General features: G+C 46.3%; 1 protein-coding gene and 1 long non-coding RNA gene across 4 annotated transcripts in view; one reads left to right on the top strand and one right to left on the bottom strand.

Annotated features, from left to right (window-relative positions):
• SLC6A19 (solute carrier family 6 member 19) overlaps positions 1–27,371 on the top strand; it is a 572,970-nt gene that overhangs the window by 328,060 nt on the left and 217,539 nt on the right. Inside the window, exons 3-4 of the mRNA XM_063922661.1 lie at positions 1,487–1,618; positions 10,318–10,499. Of these exons, the coding sequence (XP_063778731.1) occupies positions 1,487–1,618; positions 10,318–10,499 (314 nt within the window). The remainder of the gene's footprint in view (positions 1–1,486; positions 1,619–10,317; positions 10,500–27,371) is intronic.
• The window catches only part of LOC134927755 (uncharacterized), a 285,855-nt gene that overhangs the window by 174,937 nt on the left and 83,547 nt on the right, over positions 1–27,371 (bottom strand). For all 3 annotated transcript variants that reach the window (XR_010177722.1, XR_010177720.1, XR_010177721.1), the window contains exons 3-4: positions 11,059–11,133; positions 457–549 (exon numbers count right to left, since the gene is read on the bottom strand). This is a non-coding gene — a long non-coding RNA (uncharacterized LOC134927755). The remainder of the gene's footprint in view (positions 1–456; positions 550–11,058; positions 11,134–27,371) is intronic.

Here is a 27,371-nt window from a genome sequence, read left to right as displayed (position 1 = left end):
GAATAATTTTATCATCTGGATTATTTATTATCCCTTTTAATGATCTGCAAATGAAGATTATAGTTGCAGACAGATTCTGCAGGTCATTGCTGGTTTTGGTATGTGTTGAACATGAATACAATAGGGCAAGATGTGTTATTCATAATAAATAGGAATTTTAGTAGACTGAGGGTATTGTCACAGACAAATACATTTTGAGGGCATCGAAGTGTAGGTTATGAATTAAAATGATAAAATTCTTGATGCTGGTCATAATAGGTGCTGCTTTACTGGCACTATACAGAATAATAATATTTAGTTTAAAAGAGATGTCTGAAAACAGGTGTATTCACTGGTGGACCTACATTTTTTGAACCGTTATGGGGGCCCCTTCACAACCAGCAACATCAACAAGCTCCAAATAGCCTTACTGCTCTTGCAAGGACAGCACACACTGCTCAGAGCCAGCAAAATTACCTTATTAGATGCCTCCTTGTCCTGGGCTCCTCCTCACCTTTCATTGCTCCCAGACTCCTTCCTAGGACAGGGACCTCTCAGGCGCCATCACTCCTGGGAATATCACAAAGAGAAGTTCTGCAGGATGTCAGGAATTGTAGTTTAAAACGGATACACGTTTCATGCTATTTATAGAGTACAAACCACAGAGCTAGACTACAACTCCTAGCAGCTCCCATGGAACTAAGCTGTAATAGCAGCTATGCTGTACTAGGAGCCTGGTTGTCATGGTGTTATTAATGAAGAGCTACTGTATAACCATACAGTATATAAAAACTAGAGGTGAAAATCTGATTTTTCAGTGTTAAAATGCACAAGTCAGAAGAGTGATGATTCTATCACTATTAAACCTATTTTAATAACACACACTTAAAAAAAACTCCATTGATTTTGTTAAAACAATCATTAATTTAAAAAAAAAGGTGTTTCAGGGCTCCTCTGGGATTAGGGCACTGAAGCTTTAGCTTCATTAGTTTCACAGTAGATCTGTCCCTGAATGTATTTATTCTTCAGGCAAACTATTTAGGTATTAAAGGGTCTAATTACTAAGCCTTGGATGGAGATAAAGTCGCTGGAGATAAAGTACCAGCCAATCGGCTCCTAACTGCCATGTCACAGGCTGGGTTTGAAAAATTACAGGAAGCCGATTGGCTGGTACTTTATCTTCAGCAAATGTATCTCCATCCAAGGCTTAGTAAATAGACTGCTTAGCCACATTTAGTATCATAGTATAGCATAGGTCAGAAGCCCTGGAATAATATACCATGCCTCTAAATTCTACATATTGCTTGAAGATTGCTATCTATGCAAGAATATCTGACAAATTATTGAAAGCACAAAATTGGAATAATATTTAATTATAGATTCTTTTCAAATGTGTATTTTTAAATACTGTTCTGTGGATTAAATCTGAGTTATTCACATTTCTCACTTGCATTGTTTGTAACGTAAAATATTATAGATAAATGATAACTACATATTTCACTTGTAGGCATTGCATCAATGTTTGTCTCTTTCCTTGTTGGTTTGTATTACAACACCATTATCGCCTGGGTCATGTGGTATTTCTTCAACTCCTTCCAAGAGCCTTTACCATGGAGTACATGTCCACTGAACCAGACAGGTAAAACACAAATATTTTGTAATTTACAAAAAAGCAGTGGTTATGGAGAACCCTTTGTAATGTTGGCTCTTATCATTTGTAGCTCTATTTATCATTAAATATTCCAATAGAAGGTATATAAGTTAATTTTTGCTGCCACTCACAGATCTAGTTATCATGATTTTGGTGCTATTTACCAATACTTTCTTGTATGGCAAGTTCCAGCGGTGTCCGCTCCTTGGTGTACTCCTCTTTTGTATTGCTTGCTGCCAGACGCTGCCAGTGAATAATGGACGTGAAATGTGTGGCAGTTGTCTGCGCATGCATATACTGTAGCTCTTTGTCTCAGCGTAGATTCAGCAGAGCTGAAGGGCCTCCCTGAAGCCAGACACGTTTTACTGGGTAAAGCCAGGGGGATCCAGAAATGGGTTGGTCAACGGTTATCACATTGACAGTCATCATGTCTACATGGATTATATGTCAACTTGATAAACTGTTGGTTATCCCTGGTGCCTTAGCAGCATCTTACCTTCTCCTGGCGGCTGCTATGACTCCAGCATCTTCTTCTGGGTGCTCATGTGAGGATCAGTTCTCAGCAGTGGTGTTCTGGTGAGTATCAAACCCCTTATCCCTAACACTAATCCTTACCCCTAACCCTCCCTCTAGTGCCTAATAGCCCGCTCCCCTTGAATCCTAATCCTATCCCCCCCCCCTCCCCCCCCAGCCTAACCCTCCGATTGGCACCTATCCCTAAATGGAGGCATTCTCGGCATGTCAACATTTCACACGGTGACAGTTTATTTGTGACATCATGATCATGTTGACATTTTGAGTATGGTGACTTAGCGCCTGTCAACAGTTTGAAACCATGGGAACATTCTAATGTTGACATTGCTGTGTCGACATTATGAATGTCAACTTGATTGCTGTCATGCTACTGACCAGATACCCCAGCAATGGTGTAATCATTCTAAATAAAACAGCAGAAACCATAGAAACCACAATGCATTGCCCATGTCTGAGTATGAGGAAGCAAGATAGAATGGCAAGTAAAGAACCACCTGAGAAATCATTTTTATGCAGCAGGGTACATTGGTTTCCACAGGAAAACATCGGATGTAGAGTGGATCTTGATCCAGAGAGGCACCAACAGGCTAAAGCTTTAGGCTGTCCCAGGATGCATTGTGGAGCCTCCTCTATAACCCCGCCTCCAGGCACTGTGAGCTCAGTTTTTGAGTTGGTACCTATAGAAGCAGTCACTAACAGGAGGGCTGCAGTGGGCAGCCCTGAAAAAGCTTTTTCTGACAGAAAATTTCTTCAAAACTGGGCAGCCAGCGCTGTATGTCATGGTGACACTTCAGTGCTGCAGCTCCATCACCTCCCAAGCGGCATCGCATACTCCCGTGGCCTGTTCCCGGGTACTTGCAGTGGAGACGCTCCGGCTCTAGGCACGCGGTCGCAGACACTCTCCTGGTTCGCGTGGCAAGTACGGGGAGGAAGTAAGAGAGTCCCCCAGGCGGGACCCGCCACTAAATCACGTTCCTGTCGCAGTCTAGGGAGACAGACTGCAACGCTGGCGTGGACACTGTAACCGAGCAGGTACCCCACTATATCCACCAGGGCATAGGAGTACAGGTCAGATATACTAATATCCATTTTAATAAGACTCCATAGTACCAGGTGGTGAAATCGAGCATAGGGGAACTGGCGCTTGACCTGTAGCCTCTGCCCCGGGCCAATGTGCCATCTACTGCTGGTGTTCCCGCCCTGGAGCTGCCTCACACTCTCCCTCACTCCCTGACTGAGACGCTGGGCGCCATTTTCTAAAATAGATGCGACTGGTCTCCGGGACTGCAGGGCAAGGTCTCCTTTGTAAACCTGCCTGTACATCAGCGCCGTGGTTTTACAAGCACTTAAGTATTCTACATGTCGATATTAAGACAGTGTTAGTTAAGAACAAGTGTACCTGTGCCCAGTGGTGCAAGTAGAAATATTTTCTTAGTGGTACCGAGTGCACAAAAATGGGCGTGGTCATGTGTTGTGAGGGGGCGTGGCCACATGCTGCTAGTGGGAGTTGCTGCATTACATTAGCGGCATGACCACACGACAGCTCTTTTTTTTTTTTTTATCTGGAGGCAAGGCTAAAAATATATAGTAATGCCTCCAGTATAATTGAAATATATAGTGATACCTCCAGTATAATAGAAATATATAGTAATGCCCCCAATTTAATAACAATATATAGTAATGCCTCCATTATAACAGGAAAATACAGCCACTGTCGCACTCCCAGTAACCCTGCCAAAGTGGGAGGAGCCGTCATGCTGCTAAGCACCATGGTCTTGTTGCTTTGTGGCACATTATAATTGTGGTAATGGCAAAGTGTGTGGCAGGTGGTACTGCGTACCCGCTGCCGAATTCTTATGGGTACAACATACCCAAGCATACCCACATACTTGCACCGCTGCCTGTGCCAAAATATATTGTACGAGTATTCTGATACTGTACACACATCCGGTCTCAGACCGTGCATTGTTTTATATAATATACATATACTAGTCCAGTTCAGTTTTATTGTATCACTAAAATAATTATCTGCATTGTCACTGTGACTGTGTGTGCCTGTATCTGCTGTGTGGATTCCACTTTCAGTGTATCCAAGCTATATCTATCACTGTATTCTGTACCCTAAGGGACTAGGTATGTCAGGGTCCATATATAGTGCTTCACAGTATTTACCGATTAAAGTGTACTCTATTGTGTACTGAGTCACCTAATACCGGATTTATTCGCTGGTGTTGTGTACTGCGGGCTCAGTCTCATAATACCAGATTTATTCACTGGGATTTGTGTACTGTGTACACAGTCACATACTAGGGAATTTATTTGCAGGTATTGTATTCTGTCTGGCTGTATCGTACTAATACGCTCTCCAGTTGCATTCACTAATAATGTCTAAACACAAAGGGCGGGAAATCCGAGGACGCTCCTGCATCCTGCAGCACATGCGCCAAGGATTTGCCTGAGGGGGAAGTTTTGTATGGCGGTCTGTGTACTATGTGCCATACATCTCCCAGTCAGTCTGCGGCTCCTGTAACTAATCAGGAGCCACCTTGGGCGGCGTTCTTAACTATGCTCAATATGCTTGTGACACGCCTATGGGACCTCCTGTGCAATTACAGCCACATATTGTCCCTATGTTAAATCCGCCTTGTTTGGATCATTTGTCTACCTAGTTGCAGCAATGGAGTCACTCCTTGTTTAGACTTAAAACTGCCCCAAGTCACTCTCACATCACAGGGTCATCTAAGCTGGCTATTTCCTTCTCAAAATGCACCAATCTCTCAGATGATTCTACTGATGAGGATGGGGAGAATACTGTCCCGTCAGACACTGACACAGCTGCTTCTGACGAGGAATCCACTTCTCAGTTTGATGTCCCTAACTTAGTGGTTACTATTAAGCAGATTCTACAAATCACTGATGATGACGAGGATTCCACTACAGTGTCTAAGAAACCTGATAGGTTTGAACGTCAGACGGTAACCAAAACGTTATAACTTCTGACCATCTAGTGGACATACGACAAGAGCCCTGGTCTTTTCCAGGAATGAAATTCTCCCTGTCTAAAAGGATGGTAGCTCGCTATCCTCTTCCTACAGAGTTGTGTAACAAGTGGAAAAATTCACCACCGGTGGATTCCCATGTCACCCGTCTAGTGGTGTCGTCTACTCTGCCTGTCACCACTGTCACCTCACTGAAGGAACCGACAGATAAGCGTGTGGAAGGATGCCTGAAGTCTATTTACTCCCTTACAGGTGCTGTATATAGACCCACTATAGCAGCCTCTTGGGCTGCAAAAAGGAATTGAAGCATGGGTTCAGGCATTACAGGCGGAGCTGCCTCAGGATATATCTGACATTGCCAGACAGTACCTGTCTCACATGACCACCACCGCCTATTACATTCAGGAGACGTCCTCTGAGGCAGGTGTGTTGGCGGCCAAGGCATCAACTACGTCCATCCTGGCTCGCTGTAATCTGTGGTTGAGGTCATGGAAGGACCTTGGAGGTACTCCCTTTTAAGGGAGACATCCTGTTTGGGGTAGACCTCAATAAAATGATGGCTGACTTGGCGGCTGCTAAGACTGCCTTTCTCCCTAACACTACTCCATCTACACAGAAGGCAAAAGGTACCACTTTTCACTCCTTTCATCCGCAAGGGAAAGCAAAAGGTCAGGCATACACGAGACAATCTTGTGCTTCCAAAACCACAAAGCCCAAGGCTAAACAATCCTGGGCATCCCATCAGCCTGCTTCTAAACACCACAAGCCTGCAGCATGACGGGGCAAGCCTCCCCCTGGGGGATCCCATGGTGGGAGGCTGACTTCTGCGATTCACCCAGGTCTGGTTTAAGACCACTTTAGACACATGGGTGCAAGAAGTTGTCTCTCACGGGTATGCAGTCTCTTTCAAGAGGTATCCCCCTCGACAGTTCTGCACAATGGTTATCCCTTCGAATCTGTTACAGGCGCAAGCTCTACAAATAGTTGTGAGTGCCCTCCTGGATACAGGAGTGGTTTTGCCGGTACCTCTATCCCAGAGAGGAAGACTATATTACTCTACCCTGTTTCTAGTACCAAAACTCAATGGGTCTTTCCGGCCTATACTCAACCTCAAATCACTGAACAAGTTTGTGAGAGTATCCAAGATCCGTATGGAAACACTGCGCTCAATTGTACTGGCCATGGAACCCGGAGATTATATGGTATCCCTGGATATACAGGATGCTTACCTGCATATACCTATTGCCATATCGCATCAGCAATATCTGCGGTTTGCTATTGGCAACCTTCACTATAATTTCCAGGCTCTGTCGTTTGGACTGGCCACGGCCCCTCAGATCTTCACCAAGGTTATGGCCATGATGACGGCTCATCTCCATCACCAGGGAGTAAGGATACTGCCGTATCTGGACGACTTGCTGATCCTGGAAAGCTCCCATGATGTTCTCCTCAGTTATCTGCAACTGACGGTAAACTGCCTACAAGCCCACAGATGGCTCATCAACTGGAAGAAGTCCTCGCTGGTCCCTGCTCGGAGCATGGTGCACCTGGGGACACTGCTGGGCATACACAGTCAAAGGCTGTTTCTGTCTCTAGAGAAGGTCCTGAAGCTTCAGGACAGGATAAGATACTTCTTCTCTCGCCCAAGAGTGTTGATACACTCGGCAATGCAAGTACTAGGCCTGATGGTGTCGGCTTTCGACATGGTAAAGTATGCTCAATTTCATTCCCGCCCTCTTCAGTGGGACGGCCTACCTCATCAGATCAGGTCTCACATGATCTCCTTGACTCCAGAGGTTCAACTATCGCTGGCATGGTGGCTACAGGACCAGCAGTTCAACAGGGGCCATCCCTTCTGGATCCCCAACTGGGTCTTACTGACTACGGATGCCAGTCTGAGGGGCTGGGGTGCGGTGTTGGAGCAACACTCTTTCCAGGGTCAGTGGACCAGGAGGAATCACTCCTCCCGATAAACATTCTGAAATTGCGGGCAGTGATCAATGCTTTGTCTCTCGTCCTGCCTCTGTTAAAGAACAGGCCTGTTCAAGTGTGGTTTCAGAGAAAAATTACATCTATTCCTGACGTTCATACTTTCACTCAGTGTGTTTTACAGATTCAGCCTCCCTATGTCCCTCATGTGGCTCCATGGGATGTCTGTTGTCCTGAATGCCCTGCAAGAGTCTCCATTTGAACCTCTTGAGTCAGTGGACCTTAAATGGCTCACAGCAAGGTCCTGTTCCTACTGGCTATTGCCTCTGCTAGGAGGGTGTCAGACCTAGGCGCTTTGTCCTATCGTCCACCCTTCCTGATATTTCACTGTGACTGGGCAGTTCTTAGAACTCGCCCTGGTTATTTACCAAAGGTGGTGTCATCTTTTCACCTAAACCAAGAGATTGTGGTTTCGACCTTCATCTCTTCTGGTTTGTCCTCCAAAGAGCGGTCTTTTGGATGTGATACGGGCTCTCCATATATACGAGGAGAGGACTGCCTCTATCTGGAGGTCAGATTCCCTTTTTGTAAGGTTTGGTTTTCACAAACGTGGCTGGCCTGCGAATAAGAAATCCCTGGCCAGATGGATTAGAATGGTGAATGCACAAGCTTAAGCACAGGCTGGACTCCTAGTTCCTACTGCTATTATTGCCCATTCTACTCGGTCTGTTGGATCTTCTCGAGCGGCCCGCCGCAGCGCGTCCGCTGAATGATTGTGCAAGGCGACTACGTGGTCCTCAGTGAGCACGTTCATTAGGTTCTATGCCTTTGATACTTCCACCTCCCAGGATGCTTCCTTTGGATGCCGGGTTCCCGTACCTGCTAATACGCGTCCCCTCCCTTGAGGAACTGCTTTAGGACATCACCCGATGTTTCCCTGTGGAAACCAATGTACCCTGCTGCAGAAAAGGAGATTTATGGTAGACTTACCATTGTTGAATCTCTTTCCTGATGCACCTAGCTTCTATGGGTTTGTATGACATTAGCCGCTGGTCCCTTCCCCTGTTGTGAGAATGTGGTTCTATGTGACTAACATCTGCCTTCTCTTTTGCCTGCTCCTACATTGGACTGGTTAACAAAACTGAGCTCACAGTGCCTGGAGGTGAGGTTATAGAGGAGGCCCCACAATGCATCCTGGGACAGCCTAAAGCTTTAGCCTGTTGGTGCCTCTCTGGATCAAGATCCACTCTATACCCGATGTTTCACTGTGGAACCCAATGTACTTAGCAGAAAGAGATTTAACAATGGTAAGTCTACCATAAATCTCCTTATTTCTTGGCAGAGATGCTGTAGCTTTAATAAATTGTAATAATCCATTTTTACATGAAAAACAATAATTATGGGTTATCGCTGGATGATAAATAGAGCCATTATCACTGAACGCCTTCCAACCTCGTTACAACGTGTCGGTTCACACTATTTTGCAACAGTGGTTCACAAGCCATTTCTTTAACTGTTCATTGCAATTTTTGTTTTATGTCTTACTATTTTTGTAGTGAATACAATTTTCTCACATCATTGTGCAAGCCTGTTTTAGCCTTAGACCACTTTACAATTTCATTTTATTGTAATTTCATTGTAGTCATTCTTTGGATTACAAGAAGCATTGTGACTTTTCCAAGATCATATACAAGTAATATGGATCAAAGGGTGCAATTTTCAGTGGTGAATACAATATGCTTGCTGAGAATATCACCAAGAATCCAAGGGCCTAAGTCAGATCTGATCGCAGCAGTAAATTTGTTAGCTAATGGGCAAAACCATGTGCACTGCAGGGGGGACAGATATAACATGTGCAGAGAGAGTTAAGGCCCATATAGACGCGAGAGATGTGTGCTGAGCGAACCGCTCATCATACATCTCTCCCGCCGCTCAGCACAGCGCGATGTGTGCTGAGCAATGCAGGGGAGGACGGGGGGGCGCTTATTTCACCCAGTGGGTGAAATGAGCGACGTGCTAGATTGGCCTGCATGCAGGCCAATCTAGCACCGGCGATAGCAAAGTGCGGGGCTGCGCATCGCTATCACTGAGGGGGGTCCACACGAGTGATCTGTGCTTAAAATCTAAGCGATCTAGTCAGATAGCTTAGATTTTAAGCATGGATCTCTCCGTGAGTACCCCCCTTTAGATTTGGGTGGAGTGTGTTCAAACTAAAATCTAAATTGCAGTGTAAAAATAAAGCAGCCAGTATTTACCCTGCACAGAAACAAAATAACCCACCCAAATCTAACTCTCTCTGCAAATGTTATATCTGCCACCCCCTGCAGTGCACATGGATTTGCCCAACTGCTAACAAAGTTGCTGCTGCGATCAAACCTGAATTACCCCCCAAGTTCCCAAACGAAGAGTGTTTTCCTGTGCACCTCAATGGGGATTTAAAGAAAAGGTGCAACGTTAGTGGATACAAGGTGTCAGTGTTCCGACCATTCCTTCAGCACTTTCATTCCTTCTAATTGAACAACCATTACAGTGTCTAAAAAATCACCAATGCTGAATTCTCTACACTCTTGAAAACATTTTTACAATCTGTTTAATATTTGTCTGACTTTTTTTTCTAACAGTTTTTAAGAAAGCTTAAATACATGAAAAACTAGTTGTACATTATATAGGAAGGAATAATAGGTTACTCAGTGAGTGTTAGAGATCAAAAATAAGGAAATCATAACCCCAATGAAGATTAATGATGGACATATCATTTATATGTATTTGTTTATATATTAGTTTACTATTGTTATGTTTATTTTATTGGTTTGCCTCTGTCTATCATAATTTTTACTTTAAATAACTGTAGGTAAGCTTACTGATGAGCATGAATAACAGTGCTCATGTTATATACAGTATCTCCTTACAGGATCACATAGTCAGTAGCACATGTGGATTTTTTAGAATGAGTCAGTCACTGAGCTATTTGAACAAGACCTAAAAACATGCACCAATGAAACCCCGATTTCAGCTGAACTTGTTTAGATGTACAGGATCAATGGCAACCACAAGGTGGAGTATCCTTCACACTTACAAAACATAGAGAAGTATGAATGGTAATTGTGATGAGCTGATAGTTTTCCTACAGAGAAGCACAATTGTAAGGGTGGAAATATTTAATTTAAGTTTTCAAACTAACAGTTTGTACTGCACAAATGACTAACTAATGACTAATAATTTCAGGTGTTGTATCAGAGTGTGAAAGAAGCTCTCCTGTGGATTATTTCTGGTATCGGGAAACACTGAATACCTCCAAATCTATTGAAGAATCAGGCACTCTCCAGTGGTGGCTTGTTCTCAGTTTGGCTTGTGCTTGGGGTGTCCTGTATGTGTGTACCATTAGAGGCATTGAAACAACAGGAAAGGTATGTTGTTTGTTCTAACCTATACATTAAACACATAATTTGTGAGGAATCACTAAAAATACACATTTATTTATTTTTTAAAAAGGAAAACAGAAACCCTTTATTTCTCCTCACATTGTAACTACATTAAGGGTTCAATACAATTAGCCATGATAATATTGCGGGAACGAATGATTGCGGCAGCAGCCGCACTTTACAGCAGCCCGAACTTGTTAAAAAGTGTTCGCTGTCCCATAGGGTAACAAGCAATTTTCAATGAATTCAGGCAGAATCCAGGCTGCAAAGGGTGATAGATTGGGTGCCGGTGTTTAAACGCTGTGGCAATAACACTTCGCACCCCTCAGCTTGTTGAATTGACCCCTCAACCTTTAAAAAAAAGTACATATCTGTAGAGAACAAAAGTATACAATAACAATCTGGTATCATTTCCTGGTGCTGTGCAGCTACATAATGGTTACTATGGGACGAATTTATAAGTTTTATTTTGCTAATTTTACCATATATAATGCCCATAAAATAAAGATGGTAAATCCTGTAGATTACCAAATGAAGACATTACCTCACTCAGAAGAAACAATATAATATTTGCTTTCATTTACTGTATGTAATATCCATAATGAAAGTCTTTTCCATTCTGCAAAACATAGACACAAACAATATAAAATCCCGTAGTCATTCCAAAATATAAAAATGTATTTCTGAGTGAACATGCAAAAATGTTTGAAATACTGTAATCAATAACATGCAAACTCCAAGATTAAACATATCTGAACAGTTGATAAATCTAAACATACAGAAATAGATAATTTATACAGTGGCTTGCAAAAATATTGAATCAGTAAAATAAATCAACAGGTTTGTCTGTGTTACAGATGTTACTTACACAGATTGCGCTGGACAGTAATTTTATTGAGAACTAGTTTGCTCTTTTAGTCTGAACAATGGGGTTAATTGCCTATGAAATTAACTCCATTATTACATATATTTAAAATTCCTATATTTTGATATGGTCAGAAAATCAACAGCCATAACAAAATAACACAGTGGCTGCTAAAAGTCGGCCTGTGGCTTAGAAGCTGCTAAGGACTGGTGGCTTAGATGCCTATGAGAGCCACCAAGCTAGCAGAAGCTAAATAGTTACATTTAATAAAAAAAATTGTGAGGTCTACCAAATCCATAACCAGCTGCCGACCTCTAATCCTGGTCTAGCTACTATTGGAAAATTGGGGCTAAAAACGGTGTGGGGTAAACCCTATTTTCCAATAACCAGTGCCGGGGGATGAACTAGCTAAGGCGGTGTGGTGGTGGGCAGGGCTTAAAGTGGTCCTGGAGAGGTGGTGGAACTCATTTACCCAGCCACCCGCCCCCTCCTCACATTAAGCGGAGCCAGGGCCAGTGCTAGTGTTTTCGGCACCCCCCTGCAAACTATAAATTAGTGCCCTACTTCCCATACTTTATAAAGGGACACATTGATCTCACAAAGAAGCAACATGGTCACATAATAGTATCTTTCAATTCAAATTGCACAACACAGTAGCACAATTTTATTCACATTACACCGCATATTAATGCACCTCATTCAGGTTACATCACTCAGTAGTGCTCTTTATGCACATTGCACTACACAGTGGTGCCCTCTATACATGTTATGCCATTCAGTAGTGCCCCTTATATACAGTACCCACAGTAGTGCCCCTTATACACAATTCCCACAGTAGTAGTACCCCTTACACATAATGGCCCTCATTCCGAGTTGTTCGCTCGCTAGCTGCTTTTAGCAGCATTGCACACGCTAAGCCGCCGCCCTCTGGGAGTGAATCTTAGCTTAGCAAAATTGCGAACGAAAGATTCTCAAAATTGCGAATAGAAATTTCATAGCAGTTTCTGAGTAGCTCGACACTTACTCTGCCACTGCGATCAGTTCAGTCAGTTTCGTTCCTGGTTTGACGTCACAAACACACCCAGCGTTCGCCCAGACACTCCCCCGTTTCTCCAGCCACTCCTGCGTTTTTCCAGAAACGGCAGCATTTTTTCACACACACCCATAAAACGGCCAGTTTCCGCACAGAAACACCCACTTCCTGTCAATCACACTCCGATCACCAGAACGAAGAAAAATCTTTGTAATGCCGTAGGTAAAATACCTAACTTTTGAGTAAAATAACTAAGCGCATGCGCTCTGCGAACATTGCGCATGCGCAGTAATCAACTAATCGCAATATAGAGAAAATCGGCAACGAGCGAACAACTCGGAATGAGGGCCCATGACCACAGTAGTGCCACTTATACACATAATGGTCACAGAAGTGCCGCTTATACACAAAATGCCCACAGTAGTAGTAGTAGTAGTGCCACTTGCCACTAGTAGTAGTAGTGCCACTTATATACAGAATGCCCACATTAGTAGTGCCGCTTATATACAGAATGCCCACAGGTGTAGTGCCTCTTCCACATAATGCCCACAGTAGTGCCCCTTATACACATCTCTGCATCTGTCACTCCAGCAGCTCACCGCCTGTGTCCCTTCAGCAGCTCCATGCCATGTATCCCTCCAGCAGCTTCCCCACTTCTATTGTCGCTCCAGCCCCCTCTCATCTTGTCTTCAAGATGCACAGAGGCTGCTCCTCTTCATGGCTCCTCTTCACTTCAGCAGCGGTGACAACATAAGCTCACATAAGCCGTGATGGAAAAGGAAGCTACTGGGCCCTGAGGAGGGGATGAATGCTGTCCAACAGACACAGCGTGTGTGAGTACCAGGAGGGGTGGGCTGTAGATGGAGGAGGACCATGGAGCCACCAGGACCTGAGGAAGGGGGAGGTGGATGCAGCTCATCAGTAACACATCTATTGATCTAGGTGATGGGGCAGGGTTTTCTGTTGGAATTACTGTGCAGGGAAATGGAGGTGGTGGAACTAGTTCCCCCTACCATTAGAGGTGGTGGAACTCAGTTCCACCTCGTTCCCCCTCACTTTAACCCCTGGTGGTGGGCTAACACTATAGAAGGGAGACACACAATGTGTGGTCCCACAGCCATACTGATAAGCAGTTCCAAACTGGCCAGCCCAGAAATTAGGGACCCCCCAAAAAATTGGGTCCTCCCTTCTGAAGAACAATCAGCCCGGGCTTTCCCTGATGGCGGTGGGTGCAAGGTTAATGATTAATAAAGAGTTATTATTTTTCATTGCAGGCAGCCTTCAAATCCCAGTGATCTTGCCCCAGCATGATGGCAATTGTAGAACCATAAGTGCCAGCATGCCCAGACATTAAGGGCCTGCTGGCTTCTGTAATCCACCTGTAAATAAAATATTAATATAAAGACATGGCATAGATACAGATTGTTTTATTACTTTGTTGAAAAACACTACCCCACACAGGCTTAATTTTTCAATGGAATACTTACTAACTCATTGAATCAAGTCCTCTGCATTCCATTTAGCATCCACCATCTTGGTAAAATAACAACCCGTCACTTCCAGTTACTCCATACAACTAAATGGGGAAGCACTGATTGGCAGAGAGCGAGGGAATTGTGCAGATGCTTATATGGAACAAAGAGGGTGTAAACTAGAGCTGTGTAGGGGAGTGCTTTTTCAGTAGAGTACAAAATAAAACAGATGTGAATGCAGCGCCGTAACTATGCATTTTAGCGCTGTGTGCAAGAAACGGCATTGGCGCCCCCCCATGCAAGATAGAGGCAGTGCACGCCGTAGGGGCGTGATAAATATAAAGGGCGTGGCTTCATGGGGAAAGGGTGTCTCCATTATTCAAATTACGCCACACAGTAGCGCCACTACACCAGGTAGAGCCCCATTTACACATTACGGCAGACAGTGCCTCCTTTTTACACATTACGGCAGACAGCGTACCCTTTTTTACATATTACGGCAGACAGCATCCCCCTTTTTACACATTACGTTAGACAGCGTCCCCCTTTTTACACATTATCCCAGACATCGTCCACTTTTTACATTGTACAGCAGACAGAGCCCCCTTTTTACACTGTACGGCAGACAGCGTCCCCTTTTTACACATTACGGCAGACAGCATCCCAATTTTTACACATTACACAGACAGCATCCCCTTTTTACACATTACGGCAGACAACGTCCCCCTTTTTTCACATTACGGCAGCCAGTCCCCATTTTTACACATTGCGGCAGACAGAATAGATAGAGAGACAGACAGACAGACAGACAGACAGACAGACAGACAGACAGACAGATAGATAGATAGATAGATACCATCTCTCCGAGCTGGCTCAGGCTCCTCGGTGCAGGCTTCATGCAGCAGAGCCCGGGCAGGGGAGAAGGAGGAGGAGGGAGGGGGACTGGAGCTGCAGCAGCGCATTGTAATTGGTGGTGGCGCCGCTGCAGCAATCCCTCTCCTTCTGCATTGGCTGGCCAACGCCGCTGTGAATGCTGGGATGAGGGAAGCGCATCCCAGCATTCACAGCAGCGCCGGGCAGCCAATGTGGAAGGAGAGGGACTGCTGCAGCGGCGCCACTGCGCTGCTTCAGCTCCAGTCCCCCTCCCTCCTCCTCCTCCCCTGCTGCTCTCCTCTTCTCCTCCAGCGCGGCGCACACAGCACAGCACAGGCGGCTTGTAATGAGTCAATTTGACTCATTACAAGCCGCTGGCCGTTGCGCCCTCAGGGCGACTGCGCTGTGTGCCAGGCACACCTGGCACACACGTCATTACGGCTCTTTGTGAATGTATTGTCTTTTTAAAATATTTTCTTTACAGGCTGGCTACACGTGCCAGCAGATACTGAATGTCCAGGCATGCTGGCATCTGGTTCTACAATTGCCTTCATAGGCATGTAATTATGTGATGTATTCTATCTGTGGTCTGTGTGTACAAGGAACCAGAATATCTCAGATATGCAGATATGGTCTCTATAGGTGTGGCCTAGAAATCTGATGAGATAAGATGACATCTCCCAGAGGAAATTAATATTTCAAAGACAGGACTTCTGCGAGTGTGAAGATGATTCAAGTCAGAATTGTGTGTTTTAAGAAACAGAGCAGTAGACTGTGAATAGGCCACAGATAGACTATAAGTACTAGACTGTTGGCAGCGGTCTCTGACTCTTTTGTATAGGACAAAGTCTAAACCAAATAACTCTGCTTGTTCCTTTGATGTGAATATTATTTAACAACATTGTGTTAATCGGTTAATTGTCAACATGGGGGAGTTCACTGTTCCAGAGTGGATGTTGCCAGGCACAGTGGCCCCAAGACAGGCAGGGGTCATATGGGAAAAGACTTGTTTGTAAAAGAACCAGGCCCTTATTGTGAAGCACTCAATAGCTGGGCTTAGGGCTTGGTAACTCACACCCAGGGGTGTTACCTCATGGTGGCAAAATACTATGCTCTGAACAAGGAGGAGGACATTATGGAGGGAGATGATGAAGCTGGACATTTTCAGGACAGATGCGAATTAGGCATGATGGTAACGTTAGTGAAGGGAACACATGGCATGGAGCACGGTGTGTTATGTTAGTTTCTGGCTTTGGCTGAGGGGTGATTCTCTGCCAAGGTACCTTGTGGTATGCGTCACCAGTGTGTGGACTTATACAAATTTACTTCTGCATGGACTTACATGAATTTACTCCTGTGGACTAATCCGCTATCACTGTTGTGTGGGGACAGTGATAATTCTGCTGTGTGGAACTGTATCTCTGTAATTACTGTATGGAATTGTTGTGGAACTATAGGCCTGATTCAGGATTCAGCATGGTTCACAAAAGCAAAATCTTTCTCTAATGGGCAAAACCATGTGCAGTGCAGGTGGGGCAGATATACCATGTACAGAGAGAGTTAGATTTGGGTGGGGTGTGATCAAACTCAAATCTAAATTGTAGTGTAAACATAAAACAGCCAGTATTTACCATGCACAGAAGCAAAATAACCCATCCAAATCTAACTCTCTCTGTACATGTTACATTTGCCCCACTTGGCGTGCACATGGTTTTGCCCATTAGAGATAATGGGGTCAGTGATAATTCTGCTGTGTGGAACTGTATCTCTGTAATTACTGTATGGAATTGTTGTGGAACTATGGGCCTGATTCAGTATGGTTCGCAAAAGCAAAATCCTTACTCTAATGGGCAAAACTATGTGCAGTGCAGGTGGGGCAGATATACCATGTGCAGAGAGAGTTAAATTTGGGTGAGGTGTGATCAACTCAAATCTAAATTGCAGTGTAAAAATAAAACAGCCAGTATTTACCCTGCACAGAAGCAAAATAACTCACACCTGGCCCCATAGCCCTGCATGCTAATATGGATGAGATTGTCCATATTGGCATAAACGAGTCGGCACCAACGATGAATGAGCGCTTTAATGAACAAGATCATTCATATCTTTCAGTATAATCGGCCAGTGTGTAGGGCCCATAACTCTCTCTGTACATGTTACATTTGCCCCACCAGCAGTGCACTTGGTTTTGCCCATTAAAGAAAGATTATGCTTTTGCGATCCATGCTGAATCAGGCCCTCTATCCCCTACTGGGACTGACTCTATATGGACTGCTACCTGCGTATTGTTTCGGTGCTACACTTATCTCTGGTTCATGGGATCCGATATAAGTTTCAGGACCCATATGTTATAGCATAAAGTCAAAGCTGATATGGCTGATTATCCCCGATAAATGGCAGATTGTAAGGGCTAATTGGATAGCCCCCAAGGAATCCATTAGCAGTGGTAATTTACCACGGCTAATAGGATACCCCATGGTGTCATGTTTGTGTGTTTATTTGTGAACCCGGACTTGAGTCACTGGCTGGTATGGAGCCTGAGGTTAATGACTGAAAGCTGGACGGCCTAATATATTTTCTGCTTATTGACAATACCGCTGGAAAAGGAAATTCACTGTGTGTAGAGTGGTGTTTGGAATGAACTGGCTGCTGGCAAACAGAGACACTAGGGAAGCAGCCGGAGTCTTGAGAGAGCTCTGGAGAATAGTACTGGTGCACCCTGGAGTGAATAAGGTTATAATAGCTATCATTTGACGGTAACCAGGCTGGAACCAGATTTGAAATTAGATGGTCAGGAACAATGGTAGCTCTTGAGCTGAACTGGAACTGGAGGATACACTGAATCAGACTGGAACTGGAGGATACACTAGAACAGCAGGAACTGAATGATACGCTAGACTTGATTGTGACTGGAGGGTAGACTGGACTGGATCTTGAAGATACACTTGACCGGACTAGGACTGAAGGATACACCGGACCAGACTGGAAAGGGAGGATACACTGGACTGGACAGGACCCAGAGGATACACTTGACTGGAATAAAACTGAAGGATACACTGGACCAGACTGGGACAGGAGGATACTCTGGACTGGACTGGGACCATAGTATACTCTTGTCTGGACTGGGTTCGGCATTGCAGTTTAATGGTATCTGCACTTGTAGCTCTATGTAAAGAAGTTCAGTGTAACAATAAGGAGTACAGGAATTCAGGACACGGTTAGGACTGTGTACTGGCACTGAATGACTGCACAAGTACTCTCTTTATACCCCATTGTTACTGGGGATTGGTTGAAGATGTCATGTGGTAGAATACTGGTTTCCCATTTGTGGTGCAGCAGTCACCTGATACCGACAGTCACGGTGGTGCCCTTTAGCTAAGCACTAGTGGTGGTGCACTTGAGCAAAAAGCCACAAGTGTATGCCAGGAACATATGGGACACTGCAGGGAGATTGAGCAGAGCCATAGCCAAGATGGAGAAGCGGGACAGCAGAGAAAGGAAGCTGAGGACCAGAGCAGTAAGAAAGATAAGTGATCTTGCAGCAGGGAATGTTTTTTGACATATAGAAGGATTTCTGCAATTATGTGCATGCCCGGCCTCACAAAACAGTATCTCAGCAGTATAATTTGCTTGGATTCAATATAAAATGACAACCAGACCTTATAGGGAGCAGAAATCCAGTGTTCAAGGATCACTTGTGCTTTAGTTCTTCACAGAATGAAGCAGAGTTAATGCTTATTATTCAAATGAAGGCCCTCATTCCGAGTTGTTCGCTCGGTAATTTTCTTCGCATCGCAGCGATTTTCCGCTAATTGCGCATGCGCAATGTTCGCACTGTGACTGCGCCAAGTAAATTTGCTATGAAGATTGGTATTTTACTCACGGCATTACAAGGTTTTTTCTTCGTTCTGGAGATCGGAGTGTGATTGACAGGAAGTGGGTGTTTCTGGGCGGAAACTGGTCGTTTTATGGGAGTGTGTGAAAAAACGCTACCGTTTCTGGGAAAAACGCGGGAGTGGCTGGATAAACGGAGGAGTGTCTGGGCAAACGCTGGGTGTGTTTGTGACGTCAAACCAGGAACGACAAGCACTGAACTGATCGCACTGGAAGAGTAAGTCTCGAGCTACTCAGAAACTGCACAGAGAAGTCTTTTCGCAATATTGCAAATCTTTCGTTCGCAATTTTGATAAGCTAAGATTCACTCCCAGTAGGCGGCGGCTTAGCGTGTGCAATGCTGCTAAAAGCAGCTTGCGAGCGAACAACTCGGAATGACCACCGAAACCCCTTAGTTACCATGAATTCTTGAAAAGTGTTTGTAGGAATATTTGAAGACCTTTCATGCTCCTAATGCTGGGCATACACTGTCAGATCGACAGACATTTTATCTGACAAGCTGAAACCGTCCAATATCGTGGCCATACACTGAGATATTTTACAGTGTGTGGACACAATATCTGGTTCCCCCACTGGGAAGGCGGCATCTCCCCGTTCCTCTGAAGAGACAGCAGAAATGATGGTTAGTCACCTGCAGCAGAGAATGCGTTACCTAAGCTTACCATACTATCCCTTTAAATCGTGATACTCATGAATTACACAGTTTCTGTTGCTGATTATAACCAGGTGAAATGCAAAGTTGAAGTCAGCCAGACACAGAACCTGTTTAAATCATTATTGTCCCGGTTTAAAGGGATAGTACGGTAAGCCTAACACTTCCATACGTGTCCGACTAATTATAAAATCTCTTGGACATGTTGTACAATTTCAACATGTCAGACAGGCTGATAATTAATGGACGGTCATGGCAAAACACTGTACAATTATCTGGGTGATCCACTGTTACACTGCAGATCGAACAGGTAACTGTATAGTACAGTGGTTTCCAAAAGCGGTCCTCAAGGCACTCCAACAGTCCACAATTTAGGGATGAGTATATATGTAGTTGTGGCATATGGATGGCGCAACCGAGTATAAGCAAACTGAGAAAGCGTTAAAGGGCCAAAGTTCACAATAGAGGCATCATAGTGCCTTTCCCAATATGCAGTCTGTACAATACAGACTGCATATTGGGAAAGGCACTATGATAGCTCCATTGTGAACCTAGGCCCTTCACTGCCTTCTCCATTTAATTATACTGGGTAGCGCTATCCATATGACACAACTACATATACTAATTTACATATCTAGGTTTCACTAGGGAAACCTGTTATGTGAGGCTTGCTCACACCCAGTGAAGCACCCGATTATGGGGTCATTCCGAGTTGATCGTAGCTGTGCTAAATTTAGCTCAGCTACGATCATCTTCCCAGACATGCGGCGGGATGCCCAACACAGGGCTACTCCGCCCCGCATGTCAGTCCGCCCACGCACCCCTCCCCACTCAAGTACAAAAGCATCGCACAGTGGCGATGCTTTTGTACTTGAAGAGTAACTCCCGGCCAGCGCAGCTCCTGCGGCTGGCCGGGAGTTACTCGTCGCTGCCCCGGGTCGCAGTGGCTACGTGTGACACCACACAGCCGCTGCGGCCCGCCCTCCGCACGGTCTGGCTACGTCTGCATTCTTCGCCCCTAAAACGGTGGCTAAGCGCCGCCGTGCCGCCCCTTCCCGCACAGCGAACGCCTCTGCCTGTCAATAGGGCAGAGGCGATCGCTAATTAATAACGGCCTTCGGCCGTCTGGCATGTGCCGGCGCACTGCGGCGCATGCGCAGTACTGACCCGATCGCTGCGCTGCGAACAAATGCAGCGTGCAATCGGGTCGGAATGACCCCCTATATCCCTCAGCACAACTTAAAGTCCAGGTTTTAGGGATACCCATGCTTGTGTACAGATGGTATTATCAAACTGACTAGGGGCCTAATTCAGACCTGATCGCAGCAGCAAATTTGTTAGCAAATGTGCAAAACCATGCGGACTGCAGGGGGGGGCAGAAATAATGTGTGCAGAGAGAGTTAGATTTGGGTGGGGTGTGTTCAAGCTGAAATCTAAATTGCAGTGTAAAATAAAGCATCCAGTATTTACCCTGCACAGAAACAATATAACCAGGGCCGGTGCTAGGGTGTTCAGCGTTCCCCTGCAAACTATAAATTCGCGCCCTCCAATATTTCACAAAGGGTCTGTGCGCGTCTTTGGCGTGCATCGGGGAAAGGAGCGTGGTCTTACAAGGAAGGGGCTTGGCCACACAATAGTACCTTCATTTAAAATTACACCATACAGTAGCACAGTCGTATTCACCTTATACGTAATGCGCCACCAGTAGTAGTAGCGTCCTTATACGTAATGTCCCCCAGTAGTAGTATCATCCTTATACATAATGCCCCCCCAGTAGTAGTAGCATCCTTATACTTAGTGCACCCCCAGTAGTAGAAGTGTCCTTAAACATAATGCCCCTTCCAGTAGTAATAGCGTCCGTATACGTAATGCCCCCCCAGTAGTAGTAGCGTTCTTATACTTAATTCCCCCCAGTAGTAGTAGCGTCCTTATACGTAATGCCCCCCCAGTAGTAGTAGCGTCCTTATACGTAATGCCCCCCCAGTAGTAGTAGCGTTCTTATACGTAATGCCCTCCCAGTAGTAGTAGCGTTCTTATACGTAATGCCCTCCCAGTAGTAGTAGCGTCCTTATACGTAATGCCCTCCCAGTAGTAGTAGCGTTCTTATACGTAATGCTCCCCCCAGTAGTAGCATCCTTATACATAGTGCCCCCCCAGTAGTAGTAGCATCATTATGCATAATGCCCCACCAGTAATAGTATCGTCCTTATACGTAATGCCCCCCAGTAGTAGCGTCCTTATACATAATGCCCCCTCCCCCAGTAGTAGCGTCCTTATACGGAATACCCCCACAGTAGTAGTAGCGTACTTACATGTAATATCACCCCAGTAGTAGTAGCATCCTTACATGTGATGCCCCCCCAGTAGTAGTAGCGTCCTTACACGTAATGTCCCACCAGTTGTAGTAGCGTCCTCACATATAATGCGCCCCTTCCCCCTAGTAGTAGTAGCATCCTTACATGTAATGCCCCCCCCCCCCCAGTAGCAGTAGCGTCATGGCCCCCCAGTAGTAGTAGCATCCTTCCATGTAATTCTCCCCCCAGTAGTAGTAGCGTCCTTACCAGTGGCGTGCAGTGAGGTCAGTGGCTGGTGAGGCATGCCCACTAAAGCCGCCGCTATGGCCACTGCCAGAGGCAAGTTTAGACCTCATGGAGCCCTAAGCAACACACCGATTTGGGGCCCCCTTCCTCATACAATTCATAGCACTATATCCTGTCATCACTGCCCCTGGCTGTGCCTGGTGTGCTTGTGTCTCCTTCTACCTGCACTAAAGCAGTAGGGGGCAGATTCTGGAGCCTCCTTTTGGGCAGCATGGGGACAGACTCTGCTCACCTCCATTCTCTGCCAGCAGCAGGTCTCCCAACAGCTCCGCTGCTGCTGGGAGAGCTGCTGCTTGTGGTGGAGGCTGGAGACAAGCAGAATCATCCCTGGCCAGCAGTATCAGTTTTGGAATGGACTCTACCTGGCGCAGTTTAGGAACAGGCTGCAGGCAGGGAGGGTTAGAGATTAGAGTTAGTGTAATAACCTAACAGTTATCGGGATCCTGCACATCGGGAGGATGCTGTCGGTATTCTGACCGTTGTCATCTCAAGCGCCAGGATTCTGATACCATCCCTCACAGTGGTCGAAGTGGAATTTTGAAGTGGGGATATGGAAAAGTGAAGGTTACAATTATGTGCGCGCCGAAGGCGTGTGCGCTCCGGATATGGAGGCGTGGTCACTCACAAGGGGGCGTGTCCTTCAGTGTAGTTTACCACACCATATACCCCTTATACACCACAATAGTAGGACCCCTTATACTGTCTAGTACTGGTGCCCATTTCATATTATACCACACAGTATATGCGGAAATTCACATTATACCACACGGTATGAGCCGAAATTCACATTATAGCACACAGTATGAGGCGAAATTCACATTATACTGTAGCACACAGAATGAGCCAAAATTCACATTATAGCACACGGTATGAGCAAAAATTCACATTATAGCTCATGGTATGAGCCAAAATTCACATTATAGCACACAGAATGAGCCGAAAATCACATTATAGCACATGGGGGTAAATTTACTAAGATGGGAGTTCTATTTAAGATGGGATGTTGCCCATAGCAACCAATCAGATTCAAGGTATTATCTTCTAGAAGGTGCTAGACAAATGAGAAGTAGAATCTGATTGGTTGCTATGGGCAACATCCCATCTTAAATAGAACTCCCATCTTAGTAAATTTACCCCATGGTATGAGCTGAAATTCACATTATACTGTAGCACACAGAATGAGCCAAAATTCACATTTTAGCACACGGTATGAGTCGAAATTCACATTATAGCACACAGAATGAGCCGAAATTCACATTATAGCACACGGTATGAGTCGAAATTCACATTATAGCACACAGAATGAGCCGAAAATCACATTATAGCACATGGGGGTAAATTTACTAAGATGGGAGTTCTATTTAAGATGGGATGTTGCCCATAGCAACCAATCAGATTCAAGGTATTATCTTCTAGAAGGTGCTAGACAAATGAGAAGTAGAATCTGATTGGTTGCTATGGGCAACATCCCATCTTAAATAGAACTCCCATCTTAGTAAATTTACCCCATGGTATGAGCTGAAATTCACATTATACTGTAGCACACAGAATGAGCCAAAATTCACATTTTAGCACACGGTATGAGTCGAAATTCACATTATAGCACACAGAATGAGCCGAAATTCACATTATAGCACACGGTATGAGTCGAAATTCACATTATAGCACACAGAATGAGCCGAAATTCACATTATAGCACATGGTATGAGCTGAAATTCACATTATACTGTAGCACACAGAATGAGCCTAAATTCACATTATAGCAAACGGTATGAGCCGAAATTCACATTATACTGTAGCTCACAGAATGAGCCAAAATTCACATTATAGCACACAGAATGAGCCAAAATTCACAGTATAGCACACGTTATGAGCCAAAATTCACATTATAGCACACAGAATGAGCCAAAATTCACATTATAGCACATGGTATGAGCTGAAATTCACATTATACTGTAGCACACAAAATGACCAAAATTCACATTATAGCACACAGAATGAGCCAAAATTCACATTATAGCACACAGAATGAGCCAAAATAAACAGTATAGCACACGGTATGAGCCAAAATTCACATTATAGGACATGGTATGAGCCGAAATTCACATTATAGCACATAGAATGAGCCGAAATTCACATTGGAATGTGAAAAAATTCAGGGAGAGTGACAGGAGGGACATAGGGACAGGGAGAGCGAAAGAGGGACAAGGAAAGTGACAGCAGGGACATAGGGACAGGGAAAGTGACAGCATAGACATAGGAACAGGGAGAGTGACAGCAGGGACATAGGGACAGGGAGAGTGACAGAGAGAGGGACAGGGAAAGTGACAGGAGGGACATAGGGAAAGGAGGAGTGACAGAGAGAGGGACAGGGAAAGTGACAGCAGGGACATAGGGAAAGGGGGAGTGACAGGGAAAGTGACAGCAGGGACATAGGGACAGGGAGAGTGACAGAGACCGACAGGGAAAGTGACAGAAGGGACACAGGGAGTGGGAGAGTGACAGAGAGAGGGACAGCAAGGGCATACAGTAGGGACTGGGGAGAGAGAAAGGCAGCAGGGTAAGATTACCTCTTTAGTAGCAGCGGCGCTGAGGATGCTGTGGTCTGTGGTGCAGTGGATGAGGAGGCTGTGGTCGGGATTGTGCGGAGGAGGCAGAGGTGCAGAGGGCGGCGCGGCTGAGGGTGGCGGAGGTGTAGCGAGGAGGAGGCAGAGGGTGGCGGCGGTGCATGGAGGAGGAGGCTATGGTCGGCGGCACTACGGCTCCTATGACTGCGGCACTACTATTTCAAATCTGCTGCGAACCGGCAGCCTATCAGGAGCGGTACACCAAAGAAGAGCCGCTTATACACGATACACCACAGAAGAGCTGCTTATACATGTTACACCACAGAAGAGACGCTTATACAAGTCATACCACAGAAGAGACACTTATACATGTTACACCACAGAAGAGACGCTTATACACGTCACACCACAGTAGAGATGCTTATATACGTCACACCACAGAAGAGACGCTTATACACGTCACACCACAGAAGAGACGCTTATACACTTTACACCACAGAAGAGACGCTTATACACGTCACACCACAGTAGAGATGCTTATACTTCACACCACAGTACAGATGCCTATACACGTCACACCACAGAAGAGCCGCTTATACACGTTACACCACAGAAGAGCCGCTTGTACGCGATACACCACAGAAGAGCCGTTTATAAATGATACACCACAGTAGAGACGCTAATACACATCACACCACTGAAGAAGCGCTTATACACGTTATACCACAGTAGAGACGCTTATACATGCTACACTACGGAAGAGCCGCTTATACACGTCACACCACAGGAGAGACACTTATACACGTTACACTACAGAAGAGCCGCTTGGGGGGAGGGATGGAGCTGAGGGGAAAGAAGGCAAAAGAGCACGTACCCACGGAAAATAATGAGCACCCACGGGGCCACCCAGCCATATACAGGTCCTTATAGTCACCCGCTCACCCCCGCTGGTGGCTCATCTGGTGTATGACTATGCTGCGCTCACCCCCGCTGGCGGCTCATGTGGTGTATACCCAGCCATACACAGGTCCTTATATTCACCCGCACACCCCCGCCGTGGGGTGAGCGCAGCAGTCTCAGCGGAGCCCCAGGCACAGCACTGCAGCTACTCCCAGTCGACACTCAATGAGCCGCCAGCGGGGGGTGAGCGCAGGATAGTGTCAGTGAAGCCCTGGGCATGGCCCGGCACTATAGCTTCCCCCAGCCGCCCAATACCCCAGAGAATAGGAGGCTGACTGTGAGCTGGGGGTGGAGCCATAAGCCATAAATTCCTCGGCCCGCGGCTCCACCCCCAGCTCACAGTCACCTCCTGGTCTGTTGCGTGTGCAGCCACGGTCACGTAATAATGTCACGACACCCACCGGCAAAAAGATAGATTGGCGCCCCTGGGTGGGGGGAGTTTGGGAGTTTACAAGCTACTCACCAGTCACCATTGTCTGTCAATAGCGGCTGTGGTCTATCACCTATTGCCAGATGCTGCGGCCAAGCCTCTGCAACTTCTCCTGCGCACCCTCCAGCTGGCAGCCCAGTTCAGCTCAGCTGGCAGGTGAACGGTGGGTGGCAGTGAGGGGGGGGGGGGGGTGAGCAGTGAGCGGCGCTGATCTGGGGGTGATGAGTGGGGGGGAGGGTGAAGAGCAGTGAGCGGCGGTGAGCTGGGGTTGGTGAGCGGTGCTGAGCGGGGGGGGGGGATGATGAGCAGTGAGCAGCGGTGAGCTGGGGGTGATGAGCGGCGGTGAGCAGGGCGTGGGGTGATGAGCAGTGAGCGGCGCTGATCTGGGGGTGATGAGTGGGGGGGAGGGTGATGAGCAGTGAGCGGCGGTGAGCTGGGGTTGATGAGCGGTGCTGAGCGGGGGGTGGTAATGAACAGTGAGCAGCGGTGAGCTGGGGGTGATGAGCGGCGGTGAAGGGGGCTGGGGGTGATGAGGGGGGTGAGGGGCAGTGAGCAGCTCGGATGAGTGGCGGTGAGCGGGGGGGCCGGGGGTGATGAGAGGTGAGCTGGGGGTGAGAAGCTGTGGGGTGATGTGCAGTGAGCAGCTGTGATGAGCGGCGTCGGGGGCTGGGGGTGATGAGTGGTGAGCTGGGGGTGATAAGCAGTGAGCAGCTGTGATGAGCGGCGGGGGGGGGGGGCTGGGGATGATGAGCAGGGGGTGATAAGCAGTGAGCAGCTGTGATGAGTGGCGGGGAGGGCCTGGGGGTGATGAGCGGCGGGGGAGAGGGCCTCGGTGAGCTGGGGGTGATGATTTAGATGAGCGGCGTTGAGCGGGTGATTAGCGGCGCTGAGCGGGGGGTGAATTCAGCAGCGCCTGTTGCTCTACGGAGCCGCCTAGTCAGGAGAGGTCAGGGGAGCAAAGGCGCCAGGGTTTCTCTGGCAGAACTGCAGGGGGTCTGGCCGGAGGAACGGAAGCGGGACTCGAGTCGGACAGCGAAAGTATGGTGGTCCAAACGGTGAGCTCAAATTCTGGTGCCCAATCATATTTGCATCAGTGACAGGGACGTGCTTTCTTATGGGCTGAAAGCACGCCCCTGTCACTGAGGAACTTATACTACTGCGGCTTATCCTGTTTTTTTTATGGCCTTTTACAGCCCTCTCCTTGGCCCCGCCCCCTGCCTGCCCCCCGCTTCCGGCCCTTTGTCATTATCCACAGGAGGTACTGATCTCGGTGCCTCTAAAAAAAAATTTACCCTGTTTTAAAGTGTAGAAATGATTACAATAATATAAAGCATATACTTAAGTATCTTCTTTATATTATTGTAATCATTAATGACAGGGGAGAATGCCTCCCCTACCTCCCCTGACTTCACGTTCCTGGTCCTTACATGTAATGTCCCCCCCCCCCCAGTAGTAGTAGCGTCATGGCCCCCCAGTAGTAGTAGCGTCCTTACATGTAATGATCCCCGCAG

This window comes from Pseudophryne corroboree, chromosome 5, assembly GCF_028390025.1.
Source record: "Pseudophryne corroboree isolate aPseCor3 chromosome 5, aPseCor3.hap2, whole genome shotgun sequence".
NCBI lineage: Eukaryota > Metazoa > Chordata > Amphibia > Anura > Myobatrachidae > Pseudophryne > Pseudophryne corroboree.
The sequence above is the reverse complement of the archived record's forward strand: the minus strand, read 5'-3'. Positions and strand labels throughout refer to the sequence as shown.